The following is a 24,042-nucleotide window of genomic DNA, read 5'->3' on the forward strand; positions in this document are numbered from 1 at the left end:
GGGAAGGGGGCCGGAGAAGAGAGAGATGCACCCGTCTTCTTACCTGCTTCTCCGTCGGCGTGGGGGCTTCTCCGCCAGGCCTGTGGTTCTGGAGAGGGGGGCGGGGAAAGAGAGAAGGCGATGACAGAGGGGACAAGCAAGGATGACAACCCGTCCCCCCTTCCCCCCAGGTGAGCACATCGTCAGGAACCTCCAGCATCACAACTCTGCAGAATTTTGGACTCAAAAGCATTGGAAAGCAACAGGGACCCAAGAGGTGCTGTGAAAAGGCCTTCTTGCCCCTTCAGAGATCTTATTGCGCCAACGTGAAACATCTGGAGTATTTCCCCCCTCTACACATGCATTAAGCAAAGAATGGATCACAGACACAGGGGTTGCAACCACCTACCAGTCGAGGGGTTCAGTCCCCCTTATGTCTCTTGCAAGATCTTCCTGTCTCTGTGCCCTGGGCTGGGGTTCAAAGGGGCAGACATCCTCCCCTAGCCCACAACACTGTCCCCATTTTGCAGTGATCCTAGGCAAGCTACATCTGCTGCTCGTAGCCTCACAAGCCGTTCGGCAACAGACCTGCTCCAAGAGGCACTGTGGCTCATTGCTCCCCTTAAATCCACTCTCTCTGGACAGCTTTACCCATGAGTGCCCTTACCTGTTCACACTCAAACCTCTTATGCCCCCTCTTCCATCCAATACAAGTCACCAACCCTTCGCCACCTGCCAGGACGGTCCTGTCCCTCAACTGATGAGATTCACCCCAAAAGCCACATCAGCCACAGTCCCAATGCCATCCCCAAACCATTCAATGCCACTTGTTATTATTTAATAGATTTATACACCACTTTCCATATTCTAAAAAAAACACACCTCTCCCTTTAGCCTGAATCTTTGCCAAAGTCTTCTCTAACCTGGCACTTTCCAGCTGTGTTGGGACTACCACTCCCAGCATCCCCCCAGCCTCAAAATGTGGTCACCCCAAAACCCATCATTCCTCCAGTTCCACATCCCCTCATATCCCAACCCCACCACCCTGTAACATACAAGCCCCCAATGCAACCCTCACCCCCTAACTCACTGACGCAGCCCACCCCGGACCCCCAGACCCACAAGGCAACCCTCGACACATCAGATGACCCCACTTTTGTCTTACCCCAAGCGCCTTGACCCCCAAGTCCCCAAACCATCACCATGCCCCTTTGCCCCCAACCCCACGCTTTCTTTTACGCTTCCCCACTCCCACCCCAATGACCCTCAACCCATCAGAGGGCCCCCAAACTACCTCACTCCTTTCATTCCTCCCCCCGAACCCTTTCTCCCCCAAACTTCTCACACTCCTCCTCCCCCGGCTTCCCAGTACCCCAGGCAACCCCGCAATCCATGCGAGGGCCCTCAAAACCCCCCACTCCTCTCTTCCCCTCAAGCCCCCCACCTCTCCCCCAAACTTCCTCCCCCCAGACACCCGCCCAGGCGACCCTCAACCCCCCACGAGAACCCTCAAAGCCCCCACTCCTCTCATCCCCTCAAGCCCCGCGCGCCCCTCACACTCCTCTACCGCCAGCTTCCCCACACCCCAGGCAACCCCACAACCCGTGAGAGGGCCCTCAACCCCCGCCCCGCCCGCCCGCCCTCCCATCCCCTCAAGCCCCCCACCAAGCCCCCCAGGCTCTCCCACCCCGAGCTTCCCGACGACCCTCAATCCAGAGACCCCTCCAAATGCCCCACTCCTCACATCCCACCCCTCAAGCCCGCCAGCATGGACCCTCCCTGCGGACGCCTCACGCCCCCCTGCCCCCGCTGCCCACAAGGCGCCCCCCGCCCCGCCACCCCAGCCCCTCCCCACGGCAGCCCCCTCCCCACATGCGCCCCAGCCCCGCCCTCACCTGGAGACCGGGCCGGTGCGGGGCAGGCGCTGCCGGGCAGCCCCTCTCACCATCCGCGCTACCGAGCGAGGCGGCGGCGGCGGCGGCGGCGGCGAGGGAGGGAGGCAGCGCCGCCCCCGCCTCCGCCTAACCTGGGCACGGCCTCCTTCGGCCCGCCCCCGTCGCCGCTACCGCGCCCTCATTGGCCCCGCGCCGCCCAACGGCGGCGCCCGATTGGTCGAGCCGGCTGCTCGTCTCGCTCGCTCTTGGGTCTCCCGGCTCTCCCGCCGCCTCTCGGCGGTCTCCGCGGTGTATATCATCGAGGCCGGAGAGGGCGAGCGCCACCTTGAGGGCAGGGCGACGCATTGCACGGGACGAAAGGCCGGCCGTGCCTGCCAGTCTGCGGGGGGCTCGCGCTTGCAGCAGGGGGCTCTTTCCTGGGTGGGGATTTGATCTATGCAGTCTAAAACAGTGTCTCCCAAATATATGTCATAGATGCTCAATTCTCTATGAGCATATATATTTGTTCGCGTGCGCGCGATATGCTCTCCCTATGTTGCATCTGCTATACATATCTTTGATGAGCTTCTGCAGGGCTTTATAAACCTGGCTGTTCAGGCAGGCATTTGGGGTGGGCTAGGGGTTTTTTTAGAGCGGTGTTGTTTTGTTATGTTGTTTTGTTCAGTTAATTATGTAAATTCATTGTATTTCGTGTTATTAGTATTGTACGCTGCCCAGAGTGGCCGGGTAGCTGGCCAGTTGGGCAGCTAATAAATCTAATTATATATATATATATATATATATATATATAAATATAATTATGCATGTATACATCTAGCTATAATATAATGTATACATATATATATAATATATATATATGCGTGTGTGTGTATATATATGTGTGTGTGTATGTGTGTGTTATATGTACACCTGTACCACTATGGCCAAGCTATCCCTTGCAAATAAATGAATATGTTATATATGCTATTTGTTATATATGCTCAATTCTATATAACATATATAAACATATGCATATTATATACGCACAATAAGTTATATATGCTCAATACATACCCTCTGTCCTTGGAGTGGCCATTTTTATGAAGCCAAAGCAGTGCCACCCGTGCGTGGGGGTGGGGGATCAAGAGATTTTACTTCCCTGGACTGCAAGGAGGTCAAATCAGTCAGTCCTAAAGGAAATCAACCCTGAGTGCTCATTGGAAGGACAGATACTGAAGCTGAAGCTCCAATATTTTGGCCACCTAATGCGAAGAGGAAACTCCCTGGAAAAGACCCTGATGCTGGGAAAGACTGAAGGCAAAAGGAGAAGGGGACGGCAGAGGATGAGATGGCTATATAGCACCACCGATGCGATGAATATGAACTTGAGCACGCTCCGGGAGAGAGCGCAGGACAGGAAGGCCTGGCGTGCTACGGTCCATGGGGTCACGAAGGGTCGGACACGACTGAACAACTGAACAACAAATCATGCTGATACATACATTAATGTACTTCACTAATCACGCTGATCATTCTTGGGGAAAAAACCGAATGCATGTTCTATTATTAATTATTATAAATATTATGTTGATGATGATTATATCTCTGTTATCAAGAGGCTCCCCAACTTAAAAAAATACTTGGCATTTAGTTTATTGAATTGCATTGCTTTTTCATTGCTCAATAATTCTATTATTATATTGATCAGCTCTGATGGAAACGTTTATTATTCACCCAAGGGGGAAAAAGACATCAGCACCTACCACTGAACAGTGGAGGCTGATGGCTCCTATTTTGGTGGGGCTGTAACCCTTCTCTGGGTTTCAGTCAGAACTCTAAAGGAGCTATCCAAGGTATTTAACCCATTTGGGGGATAAGATTCATCACCTTGGATAGCTCGTTTGGAGCTCTGGCTGGTTCTGACTGAAACCCAGAGCGGAAATATAGCCCCACCAAAATCGGAGCCACCAGCCCCCACTGCCAGCAGCTACGACTGAGTCTCTTCTGGAAACATGGACTAAACCATTGCGAGAGGGGGAAGGAAAGGGTAAAGCGTCAGCGTTCGTTCCCCCCTCCCCTATGCTCTCATTGGTCGCTCCGGCTCTGTGGTTTCCTGTTCCTTCCCGGCTTCCGTCCTTTCCTTTCGCGTCCGCGCCTCGAGCCTTTCGTCGCTGCAATGGTAACAGTAAGGCGGCGGCGGGTTTAATCTGGTTCCATCGGCTCCGGAAAGGGGGTTTCGGGCCATGGGTGTGGGCGGGATGGGCCGGGGGAAGGACGAAGGAGCTAGGCCGCACGAAATGGCGGGGCGGCGGTCCAGGATCTTGGAAGGCTGGAGGGCTGGATTTGGGTAGGCCGCGCCGGGGCAGGCTTAAGAAATGCAGGGCCCTGCTTTGGGGGCGGAGGGGATATGGGCTGGGAAGAAGCGTTGGCGGCTTCAAAGGGGGCTGCTCTATAACCCTTTACCTGAGACGTTATTAAAAGTTGGAAGGGCTGCGTAGACGGCCCGTTCACACGTTACGCTACGGCCCACCGGGTTTGCCCCTGGCAGCACGTCTGAGAGCGAGCTGCGGCCAATTTGCGTTCCGTAACCAGCGTGGACTGGTTCGCACGTGTGCATGATTGCCTCTCGATAGTCCCAGTATCAATTGGGACGCAATCCTATTCTTTGTTTAGACAGAAAAAAAAAGTTCTGCAACTCCTAGCATCCCCCATCCAGCACTGCTGGCTGAGGAATGTTGGGAGTTGTAGCACTCCTTTCTGTCTAAAAATGCCTAGGATTGCACCCCTAAGTGTTTTTAATCCGTGAATCTACTACTAGATGTTGCATGCCTAGTCAAATTGCCCACAACAGCTGTGTTCTTCCCCCCCCCCCCAAGGTTCTTATGGGACAGATATCATTAAAACTGAAATTTCTACAGTAATAAAACAAAGGAATATATTATAAATTGGCCTCAATAGGCAGTCTGTAGTCAGGCAAGGGATTGGTGAGAGCAAGGACTGAATTAGTTATCCTAGGGCACAATCCTGTGCATGTTTAGACAGAAAAAAAAGTCCTGCATCTGCCAGCATTCCTCCAGGCACCCCTAACTTATTCAGTCCTTGCTCTCACCATCCCTTTATGGTTCCAAAGCTGAGTGGCAAGAGTACACACTTTGCTTGCAGAAAGTCTCTGGTTTAATTCCCCGGTATCTCTAGCTAACAAGGATCTTGGGTAGCAAAAACATTCTTTGCTTTCAGCCTCAGGAGAGCAGCTGCCAGTAGCCTATGCTGGGCAAGATGGACCATTGCTCTGGTCCGTACGGAAACTTTATGCATGTGGATTGGTCATCGACTGCAGGTGGAACTTTCTTCCTCACTGTGTGGGAAGTCAAGACTGCTCAAGAGCAGAGATGAGCATAGGGAGAGAAGAAAAGCAGGTCTATTCCATCACCTCTGCTGAGAGACCAGCTGTCTCTCTGCTGCCAGCTTTCCCTCAACTGTCACTTAGCTGGCAGTCATTCCATCAGGCTACCAAAACTGTTTCCATCCCTCCTGATTGTAATAAGTACTGTTTTCTCCTCCTTCCCCATCCTTTTTTCCTTGTCTGTCAAGCCTTTAGATTGTAAGCCTGAGGACAAAAGGCTTTATTGATCTGGAAGCCCTTTTGGCTAAAGAGTGGGGTAAAAATGCTTTAAATAAATAAGATCTCGTCTCATGCAACTCATGGTGTGCAAATTATCTTGAGTTAGGCACTGTAATGTGTAACTGAAGGTGCAGGAAGTTTCTCTGGGAAAAGTAGATACTTTTTTCACCCTGGACAGTATAGACCACATTCGAGCATCCTCCAGATCCGAATTGCAGTAGTAGTCTTTAACCTAGTTTGTGTTGCTGATCTTGCCATAACTTAGTTTGTGATTACAAAGATAATGAACTGGTATTCTAGTGCAGGGAATTAGTGCAACTGACCTCAGAATTAAGCACTAGCTTGACTTAAGGGTACCGCTACTTGAAAGTCTTGAAAGGCTCCAGAAGTGCATTTCTGAAACCTGTGGTCAGTTTTTGCACTCTATATACATAGAATGCAAACGGAGTACAACTTGCATAAGGTATTCTGCCTCTTTCCAGCAGATCCCTGGCTCCTCTGATTTTTGCCGGGATTGCCCATGTCTTCACAACTATAAAGAGCTGCAAACATATATTTTTTTAAAGGAGAGCGGAGATTTCCAGAAGCAGAATTCTATGCCAGAAGTGAGCAACTTGTGGACCTCCAAATCATAGAATAGTGTCATAGAATAGTAGGGTTGGAAGGGGCCTACAGGGCCATCTTCCAAATGTTTTGGCCCACCACTCCGATTAGCCAATGGTGCGGGAGGATTGGAGTCGCGGCCTGAAACATCTGGAGGGCCACACGTTCCCCCATGCCTGCTGTAACCAGTGCCACATCTTGTACATATTTGTGTGTTTCTTCAGATTCTCAGTGTATAGATAACCCTGCCTTAAGTACGTCTGCAGAGAGGAACAGCTGCTATGCTGATTTCCCCATCCCAGTTCTTGTCCGTCTAGGGGATCAGCCCAGTATGGGTGGTGGCTTAGAAAAACGGGGGAAAGAGAGAAGCTTTTTTACACATTTGTGGTACACTGTCTATTGTTTGGTCTTCCATATTGCACTGATAGCGAGGGCAGATGCTACACGGCCACACCTCAAGAACAGAAAAGTGGGGAGACCGAATTGGCAGTGATTTCGTACTCTGATGCCATCTTGACTCTTGTTCCTAGGCCAAGATCAAAGCCCGCGACTTACGAGGGAAGAAGAAGGAGGAGCTGCTGAAACAGCTGGACGAACTCAAGGTGGAGCTGTCTCAGCTGCGCGTCGCCAAGGTGACCGGTGGAGCAGCCTCCAAACTCTCCAAGATGTGAGTCTTCCACCGCTGCTCTTCTGTAGAAACACCTCTGTCAGGGACTTGGGTGGCGGCTGCTGGCGGACAGTGACTTCCAGTGTGGCAAGCTCTAATCATCCCTTTGACCTTCCCGCGCGAAGAAGGTGCTTGTAGCTCTTGGAAGTGACCGCTGGCTCTGCCGGTCCCAGGTGTTTAGGGTGCAGTGCCCGGCAACCTCTGAGACAAGCAGAGCCTGTATTTCCGGGATGAGGAAGGCGTGGCTCTCTGGATGTTTTGGACTGCAGCTTCCATCAGCCCTCGCATTTGGCTGTGCTGGCTAGGGCTGACAGGAGTCGTAATCCACCAGTATCTGGAGGGCCACATGTTCCCCACGCTTGGGCTCAGTGGAGCTTTGGTCTCATCCAGCATAGGCAGCTCTTGTATGACGCTGAGTAGGCTGGGTCGGCGCACCCAAGTAATGGAGCAACCAAACATTACAGTGTTGCTTATTAGGCACAGCCCTTAATGTGCAGTTCTTGCTTAGTTCATCCCCTGTAAAATAGGGACACCCTCTTTCTTGCCCTTTTTATAGATTATTTTGCTGCCTTTGTCAAGTTCTGGCACAATCCTGTGCATGTTTAGACAGAAAAAAAACCTACAAGTCCCAGCATGGCTGGCTGGGGAATGCTGGGAGTTGTAGGACTTTTTTCCTGTCTGAACTTCCAATCATAGGGTTGGAAGGGGCTTACAAGACCATTGAGTCCAACCCCCTGCTCAGTGTAAGAATTCCCAGGTGCTCTCCCATCCTAGTATTAACCAGGGCTGACCCTGCTTAGCCTACGAGATCAGGTGCATCCAGCCCTTTCATCGCTTGCCCCAAAGCAAGTCGGTGAATCAGGTTCTAAGCCAGCCTTGCAAATATACCCACAAGAGCTATTAGCCAGCTTTTCCATGCTGGCTGCAGAGGAGGGGAAGCCCCCCTTTCCTCCATGAGATAATGCAGTTGGGGGTGGGCGGGGGGGGGAGAAGTCATAAAATTCAAAGCTCGGCTAAGGTAGGATCTGAGAAAACGCAATCCGTACACAGTTCTTCAGCCTAACCCATCCTTTGCCAGTAATGCAATATCAGCATCCAGTGCGCTGATAGGGTCCTGAGCTCCCGTAGCGCTGCCTGCCGCTCTCCTCTGCTGAACGCTGTCTCCCTTTCGCCCTTTGTAGCCGGGTGGTTCGCAAATCCATCGCCAGAGTGCTGACAGTCATTAACCAGACCCAGAAGGAAAACCTCCGGAAGTTCTACAAAGTGAGTCTGAAGCTGTGTTTTGGCCGGTTTCTCTGCGTTCCGTTGGGATTGCTTTTGGAGGAGGAAGGCAAAGCCAGAATGACTCTCCCAGTGAACTTGGCGGACCATGTAGAGCAGCCTACCTCAACCGGTTGCCCTACAGATGTGTTGGACAACAACTCCCAGAATCCCCCAGTCTACTGGCTGTGGGATTCTGGGAGTCGTAGTCCAACGCACCCAGAGAGCACCACCTTGGAAAGGATGATTTATGATTTTGCCATTTCCGAAGCTAAGAGAGGATGGACCTGATGGGAAGCTACTAGCATTTCGTATAATACCTTCTGGAACGCGCCAAGTGCCTTAAGATGGCTAAATAATAGACATGTATTTTTTATTTGTTGCAATTATTTATATGTCGCCTTCCAGAATACAAATCCTACAAATAACATAAAAAAACTAAGATCTCAATGAAGAATATTAACTTATTTAAAAAAAAAGATCAGGACCCTTCCCTCAGGGCAGTGGTAGAAGATGGCCTTGGGGGCAGGGAGAATCCATCTGGAACAGGAGCAGATGTCTGGTGGTGGTTTCATCTACTTTTCTCTTTCCTGGAAACCTTCCCACAGGCCTGTTGATGGTAGATGGCTTGGGGGGGGGGGGGGGTTTCCACCTGGAGGACACGATGAGGTCTTCTTTGCCTCCCCACCCCACCCCCAACCTTCCCATACAGAAGATGTAGGTCTTTTTTTTTTAGTCTCAATTTGAAGAGTGGGTGGTTTTCCAAAGCACCACGGTTTGCAAGGCCAACACCCAGCACTGCTCTTCACCTTGTGGATGCAGTGTGAATCTGCTCTTGCTAAAGCAGTCTCCTGCTCGGATGACTTTTGCTGGGGCCGTCTGGTCCATGCCATTGTCCAGCAGGTACACAGTGCTCCGAGGGTGGCGTAGTTCTACGTAACAGCCTGGGGCACAGCTCCTTTCTAAGAGTTGATGGCTGCTGATGTCGGTGGCCTTGAAATATTGACTCAAAAGTGTCCTGCAAAAGAAGTTCCGATGCCCTAAATCGGGCTCCTCCAAATGTGTTGGACTACACCTGGGGATCCATCATCCTGGACCTGAATCATTTGGTAGCTGACTTGTGCTGTATAAATATCTCAAAAAGTGTTTTTTCCCCTCCTTCCAATAGTTACTCTGAAATACCTGACATGGGGAACAAAAAACAATAAAGCTCACCAAGTGTGGTTTCAAAGTCCCGTTCAAACAAACTGAAAGCTCTAGTGCAGCCTTGTATTGTAACGGCTCACCTGGTAGCTGTAGGCGAGAAGGAATTCCGTGCAGGCCATAAGTGGGCTCGTGGGGGCACGGACAGATCTATCCCTCTCCAGTTTCTTTGATTTCCATGCTGGCCATGAGAAAGTCAGGGCAATTGGTTTTGGTTTCTTTACTAGTCTCCGAAGAAGCCAGTATCCTTGATTTTCATGCTGGCTCTGGAGAAAGGTGCTGCCCTTCCCTTCTCAGTGGTCAGCATGGAAACACAGGCTACTAGTCTTGAGCAGGCTGGTTTTTGGTTTTTTTAATTGCAGGCTAGTAACATCTGTGGCCTTGTTCACATGGCTGCTATAGTAGGAAATTATTTGAATTGGAATACGACATAGGGAGAGTCACTGGGGGTGGGGGAGCGAATCACAACTTTGAAACTGCCCTGTTCATTGTTAACCTTTTAACATAAAGCATTTTTTTTTTTTTTTGAACTTGGGGAAAAATAGGAAGAATTCCAGTGACAGACAGTGCTCTGCCTCGCCTCCCTTGCTGATGGCGGATTTTAAGCTGGTGCAGAGCGAGGTAGTACGAGGATGTAAGCAGAGGGGGATAGGTCAGGCGACGCTGCGGCCATCTCCCTCTCAGCTCAGGCCAAGGCTGCTGTTAAATCGAGCAGCTCTTGTGTTTTGAGTAGCATCAGCTGCTCTGGGCCCAGAATGCCCTCCTACGATTATTATGATTAGAACAGTTCCGCCTGTGCTAGATGGGCTTTTGCACTCCCCATAAGGGATCAGATTTGCAGTTAAGAACAGAAGAAGAGCTCGGGCCCGTGTGGTCCACCACACTTTCCCAGGGGACAATCGGATGCCCACAAGCACAGTAGCACCCTCCCACTCAGGTTTCCCAGTGACAGGTATTCCAGTGTATGCTTCCTCTGATCCTGGAGCTAGCCTAGAGACATTATGACTAGCCTTTGTGGGGTTTGCATTGGCCCCAGGCGAGTGGCATTTCCCAAGCCTACCTCAAGCCAAAGGCCTTGCAGGAGTGTTAGCATTCTCACAGTCAAGACTGCAGGCTGCAGCTGCCCATATTCCGCATCTCTCAGAGTCCTTTCTGAGCCTGGCTTCTCTCTCCGCAAACAGGGCAAGAAGTACAAGCCTTTGGACCTGCGGCCCAAGAAGACGCGAGCCATGCGGCGCCGGCTCAACAAGCACGAAGAGGGTCTGAAGACCAAGAAGCAGCAGCGAAAAGAGCGCCTGTACCCCCCTCGGAAATACGCAGTAAAGGCATGAGCCTAAGACGTAGCATAGTCCTGGCAGTCAGATATCATTTGCACATTAAAGGTGTTTTACTTGGGAAGCTGTGTTTGGCCGTGGTTGCTTCTTTGGGGTTGCAGCCTGTCACCGATCTGGGAGGCACCCACCCTTGGGGGTTTGGAAAGTGGTTGGCTTCTGCTATGCTTTTTTGCGGTGAGCGCTATCACTTACATGGGATATCATGACAGAGGTGGAGACCCTGAGGTGGTGGCGTGGAGTCAGTGGGTCTTGTTTTAAGAAAAGAAATGGTCTCATTCTCATAGTTCGTAAGAGATATTGCATCAGGAAAACAGGAAAAGATCACAGTACGATTAATTCCCTTTCTCACAAGTCCCGAGTCACATCCAGATGTAAGGCAGAGACCAAGCAGTGATGTGGGTTTTGAATATTTTGAATTGGAAAATTTGGGGGGGGGGGGGGGAGATATGGAAAATTTCCCAACGCAAAGTAGGGTCATTTGCATTGGACAGTTTTCATCAGAAAATCACTAGAGAGTGATCTAATTTAGCATGTTTACTAAATACAAGTAAAATAAAGAATGGAACTTTAAAAAGCAACCCATGTTAATTTTTTGTATCAATACACGACAAGTATGTGACCTAAAATATTTGAGGAAACAAATGAAAGCATACCTAATGTGATTTAAATGTTATATTAGGTGGACATTTTTATTGGAATACTTCTGGAAATTTAAAGACAGTAGCGTATACTTCCCTTATTAAAATGTAAGGGAAAACAAAGGTACTGAAAACAGGTGACACTAATTCAGCCTTCCTCCGAGCTAGTGCTCTCCAGATATGGTCAACCAGAACTCCCAGAATCCTTCAGTCAGAAAGGAGGGCACCAGGTTGCAGAAGGCAGCATTAATTTTAACAGCCCAAAGAACTGTGCAAGATATGCTGATGACCACTCCTCTACTTCAGCAGAATCCAGCACTGGTTGTTGGGGCACCTTCAGTTTTGCTGTCACTACTTACTAATTCCATTTCACACTGAGACATATATGTGTTTCAATAACATACATGTATTCCCTCAGTGTGCAAACACCGGGTCATTGCTGACTCCTAGAGGGACGCTGCTTTCGCTGGCGTTTTCATGGCAGACTGTAGTGGGGTGGTTTGCCATTGCCTTCCCCAGTCGATTATTCCTTCAATAATCACCTGAAAAACATTAATTGCAACTTTTTAAAACTGTCAGGTTTGCCTAGTGTTGTATTTGCGATTGACTTCCATCCGTTCATTGTTACTAATGAACTTGGGGAGCAGAGAATTTTCTGCAGAAAAATAAAAGCACTGGAAAAGTTCCCTTTTTTTTTAAAGTTTTCCACCCCATGTAACTGCCCGCCACAACAGATGGGAGTTATAGGCCAAAACATCTGGAGGGCCACCAGTTGCCCACCTGTGATTGTAAGGTCTGACAAAATTTTCATACTAGGGTACAACCAGTTTTTTCAACGTAAGCATGTCAGAGGAAAGCATGGTCAAGCCTCCATCTTTTTTGTGAGAATGAAATCCCTGTGGCTTTATAAATTCGCGTGATAGTTGCAAGCCTCCAGCTTCGGGTTCACATTTTGAGGGGATTTACCCAGACTTGTATATGATCCCACAAAAGTTACTAGCTTGCAATGTATGTACTTGTTACCTACAGGAAGCTCCCTTCTACAGAGTCGGTCTCTTGGTCCATCTAGCCCAGTATTGTCAATACTGACTGGCAGCAATGGCTCCCCAGGAGTTCAAGCAGGAGGTTTTCCTGCCCTACCTGGAGATGCTGCTGGGGATCGAACCTGGGACCTTCTGCCTGCAAAACAGGGGCTCTATCATGGAGCTACAGCCCTTCCTTGCTAAGAGGCTAGCAGCCTGTGTTTTCACACCAGCAACAGAGGAGAGCTCCCTTTCCAGCGCAGAAATCCAGGCTACTAGCCCTCCAGCAGGGTAGTTTTGCCTTCTACCAAAAGCGCGACCCATTATTCACTAGCTTACTGCCTTCCTGTGCTGGTCATGGAGGAAGGAGTTTTCCTTCCTCTGCAGCTAGCAAGGAAACCAAGGGGGCTATGTCCCTTCTCGGCCAGCTTGCGTGCTTGCCCACATGGAATTCCATGCACAGCCTTGCATTGAATTTCTGGTTGCCTGTGGCTACCAGGTGAGCTTTTAAATACAAGGCTGGTTTTAACACGTCACCAAAACCAGTGGCCTGCCTGCCCTGATGTGTAGGTTGAGGGGCTTCCCAAAAAACGACTGATCATTCGGTGGTTTCCTGGCTTCTGTGCAGTCCCCCACCCCACCCCCCATTCTAAAAGAGTGAATTGCCTCTCCTAAGTCTTCATTACTGGCAAAGAGCTGTAAGCCACAATAGGCTGGTAGTTTGGGCCCCACCTCTTCTGCCTTTGTTCCCACCCCCCCCCCCGGAATACCGCCCCCAAGAGTTCGGCCCTCACGCTGAAAGAGGGTCCACACCCCTTGTTGAAATGCTTCCTTCGTGGACAAATTCTTTCCACGTGATCTCACCAGGGTTATGCCGGTGCAAGCGGTGGGATACCTTTGCCATATGAAGTCTGACCATGCATCTGTGTAGCCTGGTGTTGCACGCTCCGGCTGGTGGTGGCTGTGTGTGCATGTATTATCTTTGGCTCTGAAGCATCCTTTTAACTGGAGATTGAACAGGGGCCCTTGTCGCTGCCATATGAATTTGTAGTTTGCTTCCATGATGTTAGACTTTGAGCTCCGCAGCCATTCAGGTTCAGCAAAGCATATTTTAATTTTCAAAGGAGCTTGCAGAACTCCTTACCAGCCTCTGAAGGAGCAGGGTTCTGCAAAGTGGGTTGCTTTTTGCTCTGAACAAGAGCACTCCTCAATGCTGGCTTTCTCTGAGTTCTCCTGGTAATTCCACCCTACTGATTCTTGCTCCAAATTACTCATGGACCTAGCCACAAAACCTTCCCCTTGCTTGAAGGAGCTTAGAGCAATCACTGTACAGAAGGAGTTCTCTTCCAGGAGGGCTGGATTAGGCCTGCAAGCATGAGGTCCTGCACCCCCATGCTAGACCAACACTATTCACCCCATCACACTGGCTCTCAAACTATACAGCTTATAAAAGTCCCAAGGACTGAAGCTCCCTGCTCAGACTTTTGGATTTAACACCGCTATGAGCATTGATTCCCAATCATACCTTTTGTTGTTGCATGTAGTCGGAGGTACAAAAAGAAAAATGAAAATTCTGCCCCCAGTCCAGCTGAATGCTGCGACCTGTGTAAGTGAGTGGTTTTAATGGCATAATTTATTTGCAGCTTCTTGCAGTATTTTCTATAACTCTGATTTTGCTAGATGTGGGGTGGATGCAGGAGCTTCATAGGGGGTCAGGTCCCGCTCCCCTTTCAGGGGCTGGGCATCTTATTCAGCTCCCAAATGCCTTCTGAGATTTCACCAGGTACTGCTCACTTCCAAGGATGCCTTTTCAGCCATGAGGGCTAGAAACGTACTTTTCTGTTTTAACTAAAGCTGTGCCTCAGCAGCCTACATTTTTCACCCAGCGCCACATTCTGCATGTCCGCAGAAGCAAAGCATGCCAGTAACTTGCGACAGAGAAAAGTTGCCATTGTTTTCGAGTTGGATTAAGAGTTAATACCAAAGAGGGCCATGTCCTAGAGAAGAATGTGCAGGGATAACCATGAGTTGGTGCAGGCACATGCTTGAATGTACACACCCCTCAGTTTCTTGCAACAACCACCACAGCTCCTTCCTGCTCCGCCCTGAACAAACTTCAGCAGTGTATCACATTTCCAGCTGCTCTCTGCACGGTAGCTGGCAACTAGGTAAGTTGTCAGGGCATTGGGTCCCAAGGGGGCGGGAGTTGTGGCGCCGGGGAAGAAGGGTCTGGGAGAGGGTTTGTGGCAAGTACAGCGGCAGCACATACATGAGGAGCATTGTTGCAGATTTCGCAAGTGCCGCACAATCGGGGCAATATTTTAACTGGGAGCTGAGGGCAAAACAAGACGACAACGTCTGTCTTTCCAGTTATAGGGCATGTAGAGCTGGAGCTGGGGGAATCATATCCCCTACCTTGGAATTGTATAAGGAGATGGGGCGGGAGGCATCCCATACCTTTTAATACTTGCAAAGAAGAGGGAATTTTCATGCCTACAGCTTTTCTCTGTTCCCAGATGGCATTTACACTGCTATGAGACACAGAAAGACCCCGAGCCCAGGGCTGCTTGCATTTCCCTCGGTGGTGAGGGAAAGGCGCTCTGTGTATGCTCAGAAGCATCTCTCTGAGATCATGATGCCCCCCGCTGAGCCATGGCATTTTATAAACTTTCCGGGGCTAAGACCTGACTCAGTTGAAAGCCTGCCCCCCACCCCAATCTAACCTGGGGGGGGGGTCCATCTCCCAGCCGCTATTTGCCACTACCTTTCACCCTCTTCCCCTACACCCCATCTGCAAATCGTGGCTTCCTGTGTATAAAACACACAATGGCCCATCCTCCTTGCCTCTGGAGCAGCCTTGCCTAGCCTGGTGCACTCCAGACTACAACTCCCATGTTGGCTGATGCAATACTGGGAGTTGTAGTCCAATATATCTGGTGTGCACCAGCTCTAGGAAGGGTGCTCTGGAGGACACCCTGTTTCTGCATCTTTGCCTTTTAACAGGCGCCACAGACATGACAGGTGAAGCTTTTCCTGGTGTAAAGATAAAAGCCATAGTCAAAGCCTCACCTGTTCCATTTCTGGGTGCCGGCTGGATGTTAAAGGCGCAAGAGCAGGAACAGCTGGGGGCAGACAGGAAGCTGGCAACTGTCATTCTACAGTTGACATTTCTGTGCAGCCCTTTGCCACCCATAAAGAAAAGGGGGGTTTCTTTCTTCTTCTTTTTTAATTGATGTCCCTGTTGTTCCTGCAACCCATGCAGAACTAAGGCTGCCGTTCCAGGCTGAAGTGGTTTGCTAGTTCTCCTTCCTGGTTCCTCATGGGGACGGAGCCTGAAACTGCGATTCAGAGCAGACTTCCTTGTTCACCCCTTGCTTCACTCAACCGGAGGGCTGCAGGGGTGGGGAGGGGAGGGGGGTCAGTTAGCAATGAAACCGCACATCAAATGGACCCTACATCGATATTTCCCAACTTTCTACCCTCAGCCCTGTTTCGAAAAATAAAAAGAGCTGTGCTGAATTGGACCAAAAGTCCAGCTCATTCAGCTCTCTTATCCCACTGTGGCCAACCAGCTGCCTGCAGGAATCCCACAAGCAGGACATGAGTGCAACAGCAGCCTCCCACCCAAGTTCCCCAGCAACTGGTGTACACAGGCACACTGCCTCTGATACTGGAGATAGCATATAGCCATGAGGACTAGTAGCTGTTGAGAGCCTTCTCCTCCGTTAATTTGCCTTAACTTCCTTGTAAAGCCATCCAAATGGGCATCACCGCATCGTGTGGTCACAAATTCCCTAGTTTAACTCTGTGCTGTACAGGGTGGCACGAAAGGCGTGCTGACAGCCCACACCGCAGCAGGGGCCCTCTGAGAAGAACCCCTGGAGTGGTTCCTCCTCTTCACCAGTCAAACCTGCTTGTTCACTTGCCTCTCGCTTTGGCCCAGACCATGGTGGCGGTGAGAAGGAGAAGCAGCGGGTGCTACTCCCTGCTGGCTCCCTGCTGGCTCATCTTATGACCGCAGCTCAGTGGTCGAGCACATGTGCTGCATGCAGAAGCTGCCAAGTTTGACTGCTCTGTGAAAATGTCGGCCCAGCGCGCAGCTGCTGTGAGAAAGGCAAGTTCTGTGCTAGGCGTAATTAGGAAACAATGGAGAAAAAAACTGCCAAGATCGTACTGCCCTTATACAAATGTATGGTGCGACCACATTTGGAAAACTGCGTACAGTTCTGGTCACCGCACCTGAAAAAAGGATAGAGTTGGAAAAGGTGCGGAAAGGGGCAACTAAAATGATCAAGGCGCTGGAGCAACTCCCTTATGAGGAAAGGTCACAACATCTCGGACTGTTTAGCTTAGAAAAAGGGTGAGTGAGGGGAGACAGGATAGAGGTGTACAAAATTATGCACGGTGTGGAGAATGTGGAGAGGGAGATATTTTTCTCTCTCATAATACTAGAACCCAGCGGGGTCATCCCATGAAGCAGATCGGTGGGAGATTCAGGACAGATCAAAGGACAGACTTCTTCATACAGCGCAGAGTTGAACTATGGAATTCGCTTCCACAAGGTGTAGCGATGACCACCAATTTGGATGGCTTGAAAGGAGGACTGGACGAATTCATGGAGGAGAAAGCTATCAATGGCTACTAGTCCCGATGGCTATGTGCTACCTCCAGTATCAGAGGCAGTGTGCCTACGTACACCCGTTGCTGGGGAACATGGGCAGGAGGGTTATGCTGTTGCACTCCTGTCCTGCTTGTGGTTTCCCGTGGGCAGCTGGTTGGCCACTGTGTGAACAGGATGCTGGACTAGATGGACAGATAGACCCTTGGTCTGATCCAGCAGGGCTCTTCGTAGGTTCTTATGCGTTGCGTGCGGAAGTTCCCAAGTTCATTCTCTGGCATCTCCAACTAAAAGGATCAGTTAGCAGTCATGAGAAAGATCCGTCTCTGTGTGAGACCGCTGACAGTCGGAGCTGACAATTCTTGGTTAGATGGCCTCACTATAAGGCAGCTTCCTATAAGTTTCCATTGTGTTGCTTACAGGTCCTAGAGTTGCCACCTTCCCCAAGCATCGTGAACAGTGCAGACTGAAGGGAAGAACAAGAAACTGGAGAAATTACCTCAGGGAGTGGAGTTCAGAAAAGGCTCCTGCTCGCATTAGGCCTCCCCATCTGCCATCTCACGGAAAACAAAATGGCTGCCATGGTAGTTGCCCAGGATTTCTCATTCCAAACCCAGCTGGACCAGAACGTTGAAAGGGAAGAACAAACGCCGACGAGCCTTGGCTACAGAAAGGGAACCATGACAGTCCTGCTGGGGGAGCTTCTGGGGCTTCCATTACCGCCCGCGGAGAAGTGGGGATGTGCAGAAAGGGGAGACCTTCGGAGCTGGGAAGCCCAACTGAAGAGACGGCCACAGGCACCAGCCACCCCGGCGTGGGACAACTTGCAGCCTCCTCCGTTGACCCAGAGTGACAATATTGAGGCCTACTTGGCCACCTTTGAGCGCGTGGCTGAGAGCTGCTCGTGGCCAAGGGAAGAGTGGGCGTTGAGACTTGGGCCAGCCCTTCATGGAACTGCGCGCTTGGCCTATTGTGCCCTGGGCGCCTGCGACAGAAAGGACTATGAGATGCTGAAAGAGGCCATCTTGAAAGCCTACGACATCACCACAGAAGTACGGCGCCGATGCTTTCGGCAGTTCCGTTACCCGGAGGCCGAGCATCCTCTGGAGGTTTGCAGACGGCTCCAGGAGCTTTGCTACCAGTGGCTGAAGCCGGAGAGACGTACCAAAGAGCATATCCTGGAGCTGCTGGTTTTGGAGCAGTTCCTGACTATCCTGCCCGGTGAAACCCAGAAGTGGGTCAGGGAACGAAACCCCGAGACATGTCTCCAAGCGGTAGCCTTGGTGGACGATTTCCTGAGGATGCGTCAAGGGGCCAAGATCTGGGAACAAGGACAACAACAGGTGAGAGAATGGAGGAACGGCAAACCATAAATATGCTGTGCAAGCGAAAGAATGGCACATCGTGCTTATCCCAGATGATGTCATCCCTGTTTGCCCTGTGAGAGATTCTTGCAAAATTCAGTTTGTATTTCCGGCCCCCGGATGGCCACCTCCCCTTTCCTCCAGCCACTGATCATTTGGGGTTTCCTGACTTTCATGCGGTCTTCCCCCCCTTTCAAACAGTTTGAAGTGTCTCTCCAAAACCTTAGTTACTGGCAGACAGAGCTTTAAGCTAAAAGATGCTAGTATTGGGGGGTTGGCCCCACCCCTTTTGCATTTGGCTCCTCCCACCAACAGAATGCTGCCCCCAAGAGTTTCTCCAAAATGAAATTTGGCCCTTGGCTGAAAGAGGTTCTGGCCCCGCTGTCCTAATGCTGACCCAGGCAGGGACACAATACCCCACACCTCTTTCTGTAAGGACTGACCATTGTTGATCCGTTCGCTGAAGAATTCCGGACAGGGATAGTAAAACAATACCTTTATGAGGACCTATCCCAAATCGTGAAGAAACGTTGCAAGCTTTGGAGCTCAGCAGAACACTTCTTGGGGCTGGATGTTAAGCCAAAGAGGGGATGGGACGGGAGGACACGTTGGTGATGCATGATGGAAAACCCAGTCTGCAGCCTTAGGATGGAATCTAGGAAAAGTTTCTGGTTTTAAGCTGTGTTGTTTTATTGTTGGATTTTTAATTTAATTTAATTTTTGTTGTTCTTGTTAAATTGTTTTTAGTTCAAAGTTGCTTTTAGTTATATGTTGTTTGTGTATATTGTCCATATGCTTTTATGTAAATGGCTTTTACACTTTATATATTGTATTTTAATGGTTTAACTTTTGTAAACCGCCCAGAGAGCTTCAGCCAGGGCGCAGTATGGAAGTGTAATAAATATAAATGTATTTGGTTTCATTGGGTTATATTTACGCCCGATTTCACCCTTCTGTCCTGGTGCCTGTTCCATGATGCACTTCACACACACGTACGTGTGCAGCTAATAGCAGCTCTTGGGGAGGGGGGAATTGCCCTGGGAAATCAACAGGAGAGAAAGGGATCAACTCTTTCCTTCCCGGTGCCATGGCCCTGATCCAAAGGAGGCCAACAGCTGCATTTAGCACAAGAAAAGAAACATCGTTGGCAGATCTAATGTCGGGTCTCTTGCCTAATGCATAGTCTGGCCCAAAGTCAGGGTGCAGAACCTCAGGTGTGGAGTCCCAATCCAGCGCTCCGGGCCTCTCCAGATGGCCTTGCCCCCTTTTCCCTGGTCATCTGGTGGATCCCTGGCTTTTCTGCAGTTTTCCCCATTCTTAAGGGTAGAAATGCTTTAAGCTTTAAGCTAAAAGATGCTCGCATTTTTGTTTTTTGGCCCAGCCCCCTTTGCCCCATCCACCACTGGAATGCGGCCCCCGAGAGCTTCTCCAGAACGGGATGCAGCCCTCGGGTTGAAAGTGGTTCTGCAGCCCTGCTCTAAGTGAACAGGAGCAGTTACACATACTTAGGTTGATGGGTTTGAGCGGTGGCTACTGGATTAAGGGGCGCTCACCCGTTCTGAGCACATCCAACCTAACTCAGGCCAAACGTTCTGTTTGTTCCAGGAACTGAGCACAGATCTGCAGGAGAAAGAGCCAGTGGCATCAGGAACCAGGCAGAGTTCAGCCTTCCAGGAGGATGGCAGGCGAGAGATGGATATGGATCACAACTTGCTAGGTAAGGACACTGGTCCAGCTAGGTCATTTTAGACCCTGGACGTAATTATCTTCGGTGTGCGATCCCATGCCTGCTTAGACAGAAAAAAAATCCTACAACTTGTTGGGAATATTACAGCCTCGTCTGCAAGTTACTGGAAGGGGGCAGTGTTGCACTTAGTTCATGGAAATTTTGACAGCTAGCCTCAAGATCTCTATAGCCTACAGTGTGGTTTCCTGTGGTTTCTTCCTTTTGCTCCTCCCCTTCCTCCCCCCCCCCCACCTCCACCATGGCTGGGAGGGTGTATTTGCTCTCTCTTCTGCCTTTATAATGGACCACAAAATAGACTGAACAAATGTTGTTTTGAAACTCTACGTTGTACCTGAATTTAGATGCGAGAAAGTTTGTGCGTAAAGCTGTTTTCTTTCCTTCACTAAAGAAGGGTGTGGGTCTTCTTTTATTTTAGGATAGCTCTGTGTGCATGTGGGACTGTTAAACGCTCATTCTGTTTTGCCTTTTTTGTTTTTTTCTCTGCAAATTGCCTTTCTAAGAGGAGGCATCATACCAAATAATCCCATCACATCTCCCAGCATGGCTGGCTGGAGAATGCTGGGAGTTGTAGGACTTTTTTCTGTCTAAACATGCATAGGACGGCCCCTATATTTCCCTCCCCTGTAGACAGCCATAAATATTACTTCCGTTGTGAAGCACACAACTCAGATTTCTGCCTGCCTCAGCAGCCGTTCCACGCTTTCAGACTGCTTTGACATTCCTGATAGGTTGGAATGTTTGCCAAGCCTGGTTGAAGAAAACTTCTGAGCAAGTGCAGGATTTGGGGGTTGCTGGGTTTTTTGCATTTTAAGAAACTCACTTCAATCATGGCACTATCATGACTGCAGGATTAAGATGGCATTCGCTCTGGTTGCTCTGATGCCATTCATCACCCGCTGCTATTTAGGTGCTCCTTTGCACCCCACCCCCACCCCCAGGCTGCGGAGATCTAGACTTTGGCCCCCAAATCCAGCCCTGGTCACACCACTGGGTATGGAGCCATCCAGTCCCTACTGGAGCGCATATAACTTTTGGGGGCCTGCTGCAGCTCGGAACTCCTTGTCCCTGGAATCCTAGGAATGCGGTGCTCACATAAACCTTCACATCCGCTAGGAGGGAGGCACCAATTTCCAGCTTCCCTCAAGATAAACTATCTGCAGAAACGCCCAGAATTGCTCTTCAAAATCCTCCTTGGCAATTCTTGCAAAGGAAGTCTACATAGGTTTATTAGGACATGACCCTCGCTGTGTGCAATGGCGCTTCACTTGGTATTACTGTTTGAAATCCGTGATGTTTGAGTTCAACATTTGAGACTTTGCTTCTCGATTCCAATCATTGACATTTGACATTGTTCAGTGGCCGACAATCAATGGTATTTAGTATTTGATATATTTCTGTGAAGCGGCCAGACAGCTTTGGCTACTGGGCAAAAATATAATGAATAAATAATATATGGTAGTTAATATGTTAATATTTAGCATTTAATATTTAATGTTCAGTTAATATTTAGTACTTGACAATATTAATATTTGCAGCAGTATTTAATGTTTCACAATATATTTTAGATAACGTACAATGCCATTTGCATTTGACATGCAATAGTTATAGTATTTGACTATATTTGATAGCTGACTTGCAGTGGTGTTTAATATTTGATAAATGGGATATTTTGGATATGTGTGTGTATGTGTACTTCTCTTTTTATATGTTTGTAGCTAAACCATTTTGATATTATTCATAATACTGTATTTTTAAGGTTTTTAATCTTTGTAAACTGCTCAGAGAGCTTTGACTATTGGGTGGTACAGAAATGTAAGAAATGAAATAACATAGAGTGATGTTTAGTATTTGACATATATGATAGGTAACATGCAATGGCATTTAGTAGTTGACACTTGATATGTAAGCATATTTAGTTTTTGACAGTATATGATAGATGACATGCAAAGGTATTAGTATTTGACATTTAACATGCAATAGTATTTGACATTACAGAATGGCTGAGAGCTTACTGCAGTTCGGGCTTGATGCCTGTCAAAATCAAAACAATTAAGAGATGCTGATAAGTCTAAAGTACTCCGAGTTTGAATTTTACCCACCACCTCCCAACTATGCCCTGTCTTCCCACCCGACTCCCCCCACAGTGACCATTGCTCCGTTCTTTACAGGATGGGGGAACGAACTGATTCATGCCTTGTTTTCTTCTTGCAGGTACTGCGACGATGCCCAGAGAAAAAGAGGAGAATCCCTCACAGGAGAACAAGGAGACAGAGGAGCCGAAAAAGTTCTCCCCGGCAAGACCTGAAGGAGACCTTTCCCCGGATCGTGACGAGGGGTGGGCATGTGCTCTCCAGGATTTAGCTAGAATGCTGCGGAAGAAGGATGCTCAGGCTGCTCATCACGACCCAGGACACACCAAAGTTCAGGACACCGATGCCAGCCCAGGAGGGAAACCAAACATAACTCGACAGCACGGGAAGATCTTTTGCAGGCAAACGGAGCTCCCTGGGGACAAGACCACGCTCCACAAAGCACGTCCCTACCAGTGCCCCAACTGCAGGAGGAGATTCGGCGACACCTCAGCCCTTCACGAGCACCTCAAGAGCCACTTGGCCGAGAAGCGGTTCCAGTGCACCGAGTGCGAGATGCGCTTCCGGCAGAGCTCGGACCTCATCAAGCACCAGAGAATCCACACGGGGGAGAAGCCATACCAGTGCCAGGAGTGTGGGAAGACCTTCAGCCTGTGCTCAGCTCTGTACCGGCACCACCGGGGACACTCCGGAGAGAAGCCCTTTAAGTGCAAGATATGCGGGAAAGGCTTCACGCGGAACTCGAGCCTCGCACAGCACCACCGACTCCACAAACAATAGGGCCTGAACCGCAGACCGGATCGAAACAGCAGGGGGATACTGTTTGGCGTCTGAGTGTCCCACAGGGTTCTCAGTTTGAAGGTTCACTTTAAAAAATGCTCTGCAAGTTTCTAGCCCTTAAGACTGCCACCCCGCAAAAAGTGAATCATGTGGGCCCAATGCCTGACAAAATATGGGACGTTAGTGGCTTGCATAACTTATTTTGAGGAAGGAATGAGCTCAGTGCTGGAGCACACACTTTGCATGTAGGAAGTCCAAGGTTCAATCCCTGCGGTTTCCTGTTAAAAGGATGAGACAGCAGGTGATGAGAAAAACTTCTCCCTGCGTCAAACCATGGAAAGCCATCACCCATAGACAATTCTATGTCCAATGGTCCAATTTGGTATGAGACAGTTTCTTCTAGTCGTGTGACCAGTAGAAGCAGAAATGAGGCTAAATAAATACATTTCATTTTTGTTTACCAACAAGTCCACTATTTGTTGTTGAGATTAATATATATATATATTGCCTTTCCTCTATACCTAGATCTCAAGACAGATGCAAGGATAAAAATTAGTCCTATGCCAAAAATTTCTCCCACATTTTTTTCAAATATTCTCCTTCAGTTTGATAGCAAAGAAATTGCTTTTGAAAAGAATATCAGTGGTGAAGAAATTTCGGAGAAATGCTCATGGGTTGGTTTGGGGTTTCTTGTGCTTACCTTACTTTGGAGGTGGCCGAGAAGTGTGCACGGGTGTCCTGTTTTGCATTGTACACTCACCTCTCCAACAACCTGTAGCCTCCTCAGCTTCCCACGCTTCAACTAAAGCCCAAGGAAAGACATATGGTAATTCCTCCCATAGGCCTTTTCAGATCAGGAAGTGCAGGCCGCCTGGGAGGCTGCAGAGCATTGGAGAGATGTGTAATAGAAAGAAGAAATACACACAGCACCCTCGGCCTCCTCACAGGGATTAGGTAAGCTCACAAACCACAAAAATAAACTTTCAGGAAACTGGAGGACAGATTTTGGCTCTGCGCTATAGCTCCGCCACTTCCTTGGAGCTGGAGACAACACTCCCCCAGCGCGTGCACATGCACACACCTCACACCTGCTGTTGGGGACCGGCCTGCCAACAGAGTTGATGCTATTACAGCACACCCCAAAAAAACCTTTACAAACAAAGAACGAAGCTGTCCTACACCCCTTACCCATGGTGAACCCCACCTGTGAGAAACGGGAGAATTTTTCCTCTGCCCTGGAG

At 49.4% G+C, this 24,042-nt stretch overlaps 3 protein-coding genes across 9 annotated transcripts in view; 2 read left to right on the forward strand and 1 right to left on the reverse strand.

Annotated features, from left to right (window-relative positions):
- SCAI (suppressor of cancer cell invasion) overlaps nucleotides 1-2,028 on the reverse strand; it is an 89,470-nt gene extending 87,442 nt beyond the window's left edge. For 5 of the 7 annotated variants that reach the window (XR_014785949.1, XR_014785948.1, XM_084821403.1 and 2 more), the window contains exons 1-2: nucleotides 1,875-2,028; nucleotides 44-88 (exon numbers count right to left, since the gene is read on the reverse strand). Coding sequence is in view for 5 of the 7 variants with exons in the window: in XM_084821403.1 (XP_084677529.1) it covers nucleotides 44-88; nucleotides 1,875-1,927 (98 nt within the window). In the remaining 2 variants the exon portion in view is untranslated. The remainder of the gene's footprint in view (nucleotides 1-43; nucleotides 89-1,874) is intronic. The other 2 variants (XM_084821405.1, XM_084821404.1) reach the window with 1 other exon arrangement.
- A 1,964-nt stretch (nucleotides 2,029-3,992) lies between these two features.
- RPL35 (ribosomal protein L35) lies at nucleotides 3,993-10,606 on the forward strand. The gene is made up of 4 exons (XM_084821159.1): nucleotides 3,993-4,032; nucleotides 6,609-6,745; nucleotides 7,927-8,008; nucleotides 10,390-10,606. The coding sequence occupies exons 1-4, from the start codon at nucleotides 4,030-4,032 to the stop codon at nucleotides 10,537-10,539; spliced, it is 372 nt and encodes a 123-aa protein (XP_084677285.1). The 5' UTR covers nucleotides 3,993-4,029; the 3' UTR covers nucleotides 10,540-10,606.
- A 3,693-nt stretch (nucleotides 10,607-14,299) lies between these two features.
- Nucleotides 14,300-23,263, forward strand: LOC146335584 (uncharacterized). Its single transcript, XM_084821158.1, has 4 exons — nucleotides 14,300-14,370; nucleotides 17,243-18,163; nucleotides 19,790-19,901; nucleotides 22,143-23,263. Exons 2-4 carry the CDS (start codon nucleotides 17,393-17,395, stop codon nucleotides 22,799-22,801), a joined length of 1,542 nt encoding a protein of 513 aa, XP_084677284.1. The 5' UTR covers nucleotides 14,300-14,370; nucleotides 17,243-17,392; the 3' UTR covers nucleotides 22,802-23,263.
- The last annotated feature ends 779 nt before the right edge of the window (nucleotides 23,264-24,042 follow it).

Source organism: Heloderma suspectum, chromosome 14 (genome assembly GCF_057233095.1).
Source record: "Heloderma suspectum isolate Gila_16-S chromosome 14, 16-S_ref, whole genome shotgun sequence".
Taxonomy (NCBI): domain Eukaryota; kingdom Metazoa; phylum Chordata; class Lepidosauria; order Squamata; family Helodermatidae; genus Heloderma; species Heloderma suspectum.

Bases quoted from the DNA above. Each gene is read 5' to 3' on its own strand.
- RPL35 (XM_084821159.1), top strand. The intron at 6,746-7,926 runs GTGAGTCTTCCA...CGCCCTTTGTAG, and splicing joins GCCTCCAAACTCTCCAAGAT to CCGGGTGGTTCGCAAATCCA. The intron at 8,009-10,389 runs GTGAGTCTGAAG...CTCCGCAAACAG, and splicing joins ACCTCCGGAAGTTCTACAAA to GGCAAGAAGTACAAGCCTTT.
- LOC146335584 (XM_084821158.1), top strand. From the start codon at position 17,393: ATGGCTGCCATGGTAGTTGCCCAGGATTTCTCATTCCAAACCCAGCTG. The intron at 18,164-19,789 runs GTGAGAGAATGG...TGTTTGTTCCAG, and splicing joins GGGAACAAGGACAACAACAG to GAACTGAGCACAGATCTGCA. The intron at 19,902-22,142 runs GTAAGGACACTG...TTCTTCTTGCAG, and splicing joins TATGGATCACAACTTGCTAG to GTACTGCGACGATGCCCAGA.